Raw genomic sequence first — 9,223 nt, 5'->3', positions numbered from 1 at the left:
TCCCTGCTCCTGCCAACCTAGCAGTTCAAAACACGTCAAAGTGCAAGTAGATAAATAGGTACCACTCCGGCGGGAAGGTAAACGGTGTTTCCGTGCGCTGCTCTGGTTCGCCAGAAGCGGCTTAGTCATGCTGGCCACATGACCTGGAAGCTGTATGCCGGCTCCCTTGGCCAATAAAGCGAGATGAGCGCTGCAACCCCAGAGTCGTTTGTGACTGGACCTAATGGTCAGGGGCCCCTTTACCTTTACCTGCTGGTTCAAGCCAGGCCTCATCCTTTCTCTAGAACAGATGTTCACAGAATCATAAAGCTGTAGAGTTGGGGTGGGGGAACCTCAGGTCTTTGGGGCCAAATGTGCCCCTCTAAATCTCTCCATCTGGCCCTCAGGAGTCTCCCCATGTCATACCCCGCTCCAGCCATGCCCATTATTCCCAGGACCATGCCATTTATCAATCCTACTTTGCATCTTTCTTGAATGTTTTTGCGTCTCTTGAATTCTGATCATGCCTTATACTTACCTGGAGGATTAAGAATAGATAGAAACTAGCCTACCGTACAAAGGTAGAACTTCCATTAATTGCTCCGCCTAGTTTTGCATTTAGTTCCACCTACCACTGGCATGTGCTCCCCCCCCCAGGCTTCCCAGAATGCAATACAGCTCTTGGGTTGAAAAAGGACTCCCTGCTTCTGGTGCAGAATGCAATCCCAACAGAAATTGTGATGAACAGTCAGCAGACCTTGATGTAAAGGGGCATGAGAGGAGCTCACAGAGGCTATTTAAGTCTCATGTGTGCAAACAACCTGCTCTGTGTGCCATTATCAATTATGGAGAAGTCAAGAATGGCCTGCCTTTCCTGAGTGGAGGCAGATATGCCCACGTTTTCTAGGCATCTGGGTTTACGAGACAAGGAAATGGCCGTGGCAGAACTGGGAGGACCTTTGAGGTGCAGATGATAAAATGAGAAATGCTCTCCCTGATGATGCTGGTACAGTACTGGAAAATGAAATCATGGAGCAAAATAAGCACAGGGACTTTTAAGAGGAAAGAAAAGAAAACCACCCTAAGGGCGTTTCTACATGTGACATTAGGAGGGATTTTTTTCCCTCTTCCATTTTCCAGGCCTGTAATTGCAATGTAAATCTTAGACTGGCTAAAATGTACAATCGAATTAGATGTGATACTCTTTCAAACTTTCCGTCCTGCATTGCCAGCATTCACGTCTGAACAAGTGCAAGAGATGCCCATGCCAGGGGATCAAATGCCACTAAAGTCAAGAAGCTGGGGAACTTTAAGCCAGGAGAGCTACTGGCCACACTGGCTGAAGCTGCTGCAAGTTGTAGTCCAAAACATCGGGTTGGGAAAAGCAGTTTTAGAGCTTTGGCCCGTTATTGCTGGGAAAAAACAAATGTGTGGTGTGAGAGGCGTTTGTGCCTGATGGGATTTGGGCCGATTCCTCTTATGCACAACCTTCTTCAACTATAGGTCCCAGAGGATGTTGGGAAGGGTCTCTAGGTGGGGTCCATAATCCTATACAGTATTAGGAATGGGGAACCTAAGCCTTTCAGATCTTGCTGGGCTCCTATTCCTATCAGCACCAACCAACCTGGCCAATGGGCAGTGACGATGGGACCTGCAGGCCAGAGTCCTAATCCCGCTGCTATAATGCACTGCGTCTGTCTGTCTTGAATTTCACATACTCCATGATGCCAACATTCGCTGCCCAGGGACACTGTGTTAATAATGCATATAATTGATAACACAGAGTACACATGCTTAAGACTACACCATTTAACGGAAATGGGGAAATGCAAGCTCAGTCACCAGATCATGTGTCAAACGGCTAGGACTGGAATCCTAATGGACATATTACCAGCTTAAAACGCAGGAAGTGTCTCCCCAGCCCCAGCCCTCACTACACTTCACATCACATTTGCACCTCATGCAGTTGGATGTCTTTCCAGGTCTCCCACTGTCTGTCTTCTGAGGGTGGGAGTTGAACTTTTTAAATAGTTTTGTTTTCAATGCTATTTTTAATAGGGTTAACCATTTAATTGCGTTTTAAACATATTTATATTTTTTTAAGTGTGTATTTTTAGTTGTATTTGTTTTTATATATGATGTGGGAGCCCTTTGGGTCCTGCATTGGAACATAAAATAAATGAAACATATAATAAAACACAGTATTTCTCAAGAAACTACAGGACAGATGTGAGTTATGGATAATGTCATGAACCAGCGGCAGGAGTGAACTGGATGCAGAATAAACAGGAGTTGTGTACCTATGGATTTCAGGGGCTATACCTGGAATATTTTTTTTAAAGTCCTTTCTCATGTTTTATGATTCAGTAATTATTATTTTTTACTAAGGTGTTGTTGGCTAATTAGTAGAATTGCCTTTGCCAACCTCGTTCCCTCCGGTTGTTTTGGCTGGCGACCCCTATCACAGTAGTGTCTGGAGTTGATGGGAGTTGCAGTCCAAAACATCTTGAGAGCAACAGGTTGTCAAAGGCACAGCACATTTTAAGTGTCCCATAGTGCCTCACCTAATATGACATCACTAATCCCCACAACAACCCTGCTGGGTGGGCTATTATCTGTTCTACATATGGGAGGGCTCAGTTTGAGAGACTGTCAGTTTATGTCTGAGGTGAGATTTGAACCAGGGACTTCCTACCTCACAATTCCTCCTTTTAACTGCTCTGCACGCAGCGCAGGGAAACGGGAATCGCTGCAAGGTTCCCGCCTGCTTCTAGACCAGGCACCCCCAAATTTCGGCCCTCCAGATGTTTTGGACTACAATTCCCATCTTCCCCGACCACTGGTCCTGTTAGCTAGGGATCATGGGAGTTGTAGGCCAAAACATCTGGAGGGCCGCAGTTTGGGGATGCCTGTTCTAGACGAAGGGGCTTAGAGCTCCGGGTCCCTCTGCGTATGCTCAGAGACACGCTCTTTCTTCCTTTCCCCACATCTGCCCCTCCTTCCTTCTTCGGGCCGAGCGTCGGCATTTGGCGAACCCCAAGCCCTGCTCCGGCCTCCAGCTGCTGGGTCTGCCGGACGGAGGCGGTCGAGAGGCAAATGTGGGTACGCAGCGCCCCTTCCCTGGCGCGGCGGCGAGCTCAATGGAGCCGCTGTGCTCCCGGCGAGTGGCAGCGAGGGGAGGCGGCGGCGGAGGCCCATCTGGCGTCAGACAATCCGCCTCTTTTTCTCCGCCCGCCGTCCCTGCGGACGGGGCCGCCGCCGCCGCCGCTGTCGTGCGTCCAGCCCCCTTTCGGTGCCAGGCGGAGGCAGCCTGGCCGTCCCGTTCCTGGCTCGGCAGCGCCGCCTCCTTTTCTCCCGGGCAACCAATGAAGGCGGTTTAGGGCGGCGGCAGGAACGGGAGGGGGGATCCGTCTTCCTCGCCCTCCCTCCTTCTTCCCAGGAGCTGGCTCTCTTGCTTCGCTGCTGCTGCTCGCGCTCCGTCTCTGCTTAGCCGTCGGCCCGGCTGCGGGAGCGGGAAGGAGACGCCGCCAGTGCCGCAGCCAGCCAGCCGGTGGGATCATGCGTTAAGGCGCACGACCAGGGGGCACTGCGGCCGCGCCGGGAAGATGAACTACCTGGTAAGTGGGCGCCGTCGGGAGAGGCCGAGCGAGCCCTCAAGTCTGCCAGAGGGAGAGAAGAGACCCGGGGAGGGAACGAGGCTGGGCGGCGGGAGGGTGGGGGGACCGACGGCTGACTTTCTCCGCCTAGGAGTAGGAGGCTGAGAGAGAGCCCCCTACTCGGAAAGCCACTTGGAGGCGAGACTTGGCCGCGGCTGTGGGGACGCGGTTCCGACTCGAGCGCCGGGCTTTCGGCTGGCCGGCCCCTGTGGGAAGCGAGGATCGGCTTGCGGCAGCCCCAGGACGGACGTGCCTTCCCGCCGGGGTTGCAGCCGGGAGCGCCCTGACGTGGCCGCTGAGCCCCGGCGCGGAAGCGCCTCTCCAGGCAACAGGCGGAGCGGGAGGAGCAGGGGCGCGCGGGCTGCCCCCTTTCCCTTCCCGCTTTTGGGGAGCGGGCAGAGAGAGAAAGAAAAGGCGGGAGTGCGTGGGGGTGGGGGGTCGATGGTCCCCGACCCCCATGTTAGGAACCCGGCCGGACACGAGAGGGCACTTGGTTTCTCTCCCTCCGGTCCGGGAAAACCAAAGGCTGTTCTTGCCCCCGCTCCCAAGGTCGGGGTCGGGATCAGGAAGGAAAGAGCAACATCTTTGGTATCCCCCCCTCTTCTTCCCGGGGAAGTGAGGTGGGCGGGACGTTGCGGGGCCGTGGGCTCGGGGAAAGTAGCTTGCCCGAAGCCAGCCTCCCCCTGTCCGGTCCTTTCCGCCTTGGGCCTGCTGCGGTGGGAACCGAGCATGACTTTGGACGGGGGTCTAGTTTGAGGCTAAAACTGAGCGCGGCTTCTCCCGGCTGAAGGGGACGCAGAGACGAAGAGCTCTGTGGCACCCGAAAGGCTGAAAATATCCGACCCCCAGCCTCTTCAGGGCTGCACCACGGACATGGCAAGGTTCCACTCTGCAGTGTATATTAATTGACCCCCAGATAAGAACTATTCCCGGGGCCCCTTCATTTGCCTACCCCAAGTGTGCAGTGAGTGGAGGGTAACCACCCACTCCTGAGCACCCCAAGAGCGGCAGAGCGGTTCTAGAGCCAAGCCCCATGAAATGTGTGTTGTGGCAAATGCTGTTTAGGCCTGGCCTTGGGACAGGTAGGGTATTAGTGTATGCTGGCACCCCCCAAAATGTCCCTGAATCCCATTGGTCTGGATCCAAACCAGCACTTTGGGAATAGTGGATTGCTATTATTATTTAAAGAGAGTTGCTGTGATAACTGAAAGTAAATCTTGCTAGTTTCAAGGTGAGAGTTGGATAAACTTATGAAGTGTGTGAAGCATGTATTTGTGGACTCCCCCCCCCCCCAATGATTCTGCATGTTTCTGATATATATAAATTATCAATACATTGAGCTTTCAAGATGGTGTACATCCCTTTTATCCTCACAACAACCGTGTGAGGTAGGTTAAGTTGAAAGATAGGGACTGCCCCAAGGTCAGATAAATGAACCTCATGGCAGTGTGGGGATTTGAACTGAGATCTTTACAGTCCTAGCTAAATACTCTTAAGCAGTACACCATGTTGGCTCCTTTGTCTTTGGGCATTATGATTCCCCAACTCCCTGACCTATACATGTCCTGTAGACATATCTGCCAATTGAGGGTAATGTTTCAGGCATCCAGTGAAAGAGACTATTGCCCGGGGAAGCCTTAATTATGCTGCAGTGCTAAACATGCTTACTAGGGAATAAGCCCCATTAAAACACATGTTGGATAGCACTGTTAGTCTTGAAAGTGTGCAATTGTGTGTGTGTGCTGAATTTTTGCTCTTGAAAGAGAGCAAAAATTTGTGCATTTGAAAGTGTGCAATTGTGTGTGTGTGTGTGCTGAAAGGTGGTGAACCCTCCTGGAATTTACCATAACAGGTCAGGTGGGGTGAAATGACTCCTGAATAACATTTCCTGATGGGTGTTTTTTTTGCTATTGCTCAGAATCTGAGGTTTGCTATTGCTCAGAATCTTCTCCCTAATCACATTGGTCACTTGTGGCCTTCAGTTTTATTTTGCCATCCTCTGTAGAGCCTAGTTTGATTTGCTTTCTTGGCCCATCTCGCTGTGCAGACACTTGCACTTGTTCTTTTGTTGGAATGCCAAGAGACTGTGGACTGGTGGGGGATGAGAGGAGGTGATGGAGAGATGCCGGCTTCCCTGGTGCCTTCTAGATGTTTTGGACTACAACTCCCATCAGCCCCAGCGTTGTCAGAGATGATGGGAGTCTAGCAACCTCTGGAGGTCTACAGTTTGCCCACAGCCAGCCCCAATGGGAAAGATAGGAATGTGTGTAGAAACTTCCCACTGAACTAAATGAGATTTTGAAGTGCTTAAGTTCAGCTGCTTTGTTTTTATGTTCTGACATCAGGGATGCCTGCCATGTTTTGTTCATGAATAAGAAGAGAGAACTCCTGTTCAAATGAGCCATGATAATTAGCAATGCTAGGAAACAGCTCTGTTTTGACAGATTTCACTAGAGCCAAATCCTGGCGCTGGTCTATGGCCGCTCGAATGCTACGGGGTGTAAAATTGCATAGTCCCAGATCTGTAGTAGGTTCACAGCCTGTATACTCTGGAGCAATCCCTACTGTGTTCATCTGGGTGCATTCTGGTACACATATGAAGGGCAATAGCTTTCATTTGCCCTCTTCCTTCCTGGAACTCCTGGTTATCTATACTTGGTGGGTGTCCAGACCTCCCGGCTGTTGTGCAAGATTTGCTGGAGGGGACAAATGCTGTGATTTGTGCATTTGAAAAGCTCTGTCTTATGGAGGCAGCCAGTTGGAGGTGGGAAGTGCTCCCCATGAGCCACACATGTTTACATCTCTCTGCCTCTTGTGCCAGTTGTTGGTCCTGGCAAGGATTACACCCAAGGAGTCCCACGGCTGGCTGTTTGATATCCAGCTCTGGGAGCCGTTGATTCCGCAAAGTAATAGAAATGGAGTGTGACTTTGCTCCAGGCAGAGCCTGATGGAGCCAGACCATGGGAATGCTTGAGGCCTGGTGAGCTGGCAGAACAGAAGAAAGTTATGCCTGGTCAGAATGGAAACTTGGCGAGGCCTGAAATTAGGTGGTCAGCAGGAGGAAGCACAACTGCTGAAAATGTGTGCCTGTGTTTGATGCCCTGTGGCCAAACCGTCCTTGAAATCATTTCTGTACTTTTCTGTGTGATTCAAAGCTTTCCTTGTTCTCCCTCATTCACACACACACACACCCAGCTGAAGGTGGATATACAAAATCCTCCTTCTGTTTGATTCTTGTCACTAACTGGGACTGGGACTGATGGGAGTTGTAGTCCAGAACATCTGGATGTCACCAATTTGGCAAAGGCTGCTGTATGAGCAGCAGGCTGTGGACTGTGAGCTCTGCCTCTGGTATCAGAGTCAGTGATGCTTCTGAATACCAGTTACTGGGAATCACAAGTGGGGAGAGCCCTGTGGCACTCAGCTCCTGCTTGTGGGTTTCCCATTGGGGGCATCCAATTGGCCACTGTGAGTACAGGATGATGGACCAAACAGGCCTTTGGCCTGATCCAGCAGCCAATGTGTTCTTAGGTTGTCATGAAGACTGCCTTCTGGCTGCTTAGAGGTCCTTGTGAAATGAGTTTCAGGCTTGCCAGTATCTCCCTTTTTGTTACCTGGAAGGCCTAGGAGCGCTCTGGTGGATACATCTTCCAGGTGCCGTTCTATAATCCTGAATGTGGTTGCCAGTATTCTCTGCTGAGTGCTCTGGATGGGGAGGGAATATTTGATGCCTCTGCTTCCCCCACCCCCATTTGTCCCACTTGCCCTTACCCATCTGTTGTGCTGACCCACAAGGCTAGGAGAGTCCTTTACACCCAGATACAAGAGTCTGGGTCTTTGTTCTGTGTTTTCTAGCTTGGAAGTTGAATTCCTGAGTGGATGCATGTGTCAGGAAAAGGCGGATGGCCTTACCTTTGGTGAAGGGTAACCTGATGATGCCTGTGGGACAAGTGTGTGTGAGAGAGAAAGATGGTGATTCTGGGGATGGAGTCTCTGCAACTCCCCCTGCATCTGTGTGTCAGTCACCTTAAAAGACTGCTGTGCCCTCCCACTTGGACTCCTTTGTAGTGACTGGAAGGGACCCTGAAATAATTTGTCATAGGGGATTCCCCTGTCTTGCTGTCTCCTGACTTTTGCACCGTTTCCATCCTTCAGTCTGCATTATTCACAACCTTATCCTTGCCTACTAAGAGTAGAGGCAGTATAGCTCTGAATATTGGTTGCTGGAGAGAGCGCTGTTGCTCTTGGGTCCTGCTTTTGCCTTTCCCATAATGGGCACCTGGTTGGCCTCTGTGAGAACAGGATCCAGGGCTAGATGGACTTTGAGTCTGACCCAGCAGGCCTCTTCTCAACAGCCTTGGGAGGTAGGACACACTGTCGCTCCATTTTGTTACTTCAAAATGTTATTGCCTTGTCTAAAGGAGTCCCTCTGACACTCCAAAGGCTTGGGCAGGATTGTCAGCTTGGCGACAGGGTCCTTTAAGAGAGGGGGGGCACTTCCTGCTGTCTAATGGATGTCATAAGGGCTACTACCTTGGTGGGATCACTCCAAGACCTGTCTAACCTTGCGTTCTTGTCTCTGAGGCCAGCCAACCAGCAGCAGATGCCTCTGGAAAGTTCATGGCCATCCCTTGCTGTTAAAAGCTCTGGCACATCTGTCTGGTTGGGTAAGTCACTGCTTGGGATTTGGGGGGGGGTGATGAATCTGAGATTTGGGCTCCAAACTTCAGCAACACTTCAGTGGCTTGAGGCTCCATGTAAATGAGGAGTTGCCTGTACAGTGCTACCTCAGGTTACAGACACTTCAGGTTACAGACTCCGCTAACCCAGAAATAGTACCTCGGGTTAAGAACTTTGTTTCAGGATGAGAACAGATATCTCGCAGCAATGACGTGGCGGCAGCAGCAGGCCCCATTAGCTAAAGTGGTACCTCAGGTTAAGAACAGTTTCAGGTTAAGAACGGACCTGCAGAATGAATTAAGTTCTTAACCCGAGGTACCACTGTACTTGATAGAAGGTGCAGGAGCAAAGAGCATTTCCCTTGCTACAGAATCCTTGTGCTGGGAGGGGTTTGAGCTGTGGGGGCTTCCAGGTCTGCAGACTCCATGGAATTAAGTACAGAGGAGGAGCCTGGCCAGCTGTGTGTGTGTCTCTCCATCTCCCCCCCCCCAAGCCATCCTTATGGACTCATTTGCCATTGGCTCTCCTGGTTCCCCTCCCCTCTCTTGGCACCAGCAGGCTGCGCTGGGTGAGTAATTGCCTGGGCAGAGCCTGCCTTCTGGCAGTTGAACTCTGTGTGTGTGTGGCAGCTGCTGAACCTTGAGTTAATGATTCACCAACAAGTTGGAGGCAGTAACTCCTCATACCAGGCTGGGGTGGGGGGTGGCTTGGGGTGGGAGGTGCCCTCTACCTTTCTGCGAGCACCAGGGTCGAAGAGGGATCCGTGTCAGGAGGCACCTGTCCTGCGTGGGCCAAATGTTACCCTGTGTGTAGAGAAAACTTGCTGGTTCTCTTTCCCACCTCTGCTAGAGCGTAATTTCTAAAGAGAAAAAGTAGGGCTTGAAATATCCGCATCCTCTTAACCACCG

At 51.3% G+C, this 9,223-nt stretch overlaps 1 protein-coding gene across 1 annotated transcript in view; it reads left to right on the top strand.

The window, feature by feature from the left end:
• Nucleotides 1–3,101: 3,101 nt before the first annotated feature.
• BCAR1 (BCAR1 scaffold protein, Cas family member) overlaps nucleotides 3,102–9,223 on the top strand; it is a 41,011-nt gene continuing 34,889 nt past the window's right edge. Inside the window, exon 1 of the mRNA XM_035118067.3 lies at nucleotides 3,102–3,596. Coding sequence (XP_034973958.3) covers nucleotides 3,585–3,596 — 12 coding nt within the window. The 5' untranslated portion in view covers nucleotides 3,102–3,584. The remainder of the gene's footprint in view (nucleotides 3,597–9,223) is intronic.

Source organism: Zootoca vivipara, chromosome 6 (genome assembly GCF_965207765.1).
Source record: "Zootoca vivipara chromosome 6, rZooViv2.hap1.1, whole genome shotgun sequence".
NCBI lineage: Eukaryota > Metazoa > Chordata > Lepidosauria > Squamata > Lacertidae > Zootoca > Zootoca vivipara.
Note: the sequence above shows the minus strand (reverse complement) of the source record. Positions and strands in the feature narration are given on the sequence as shown.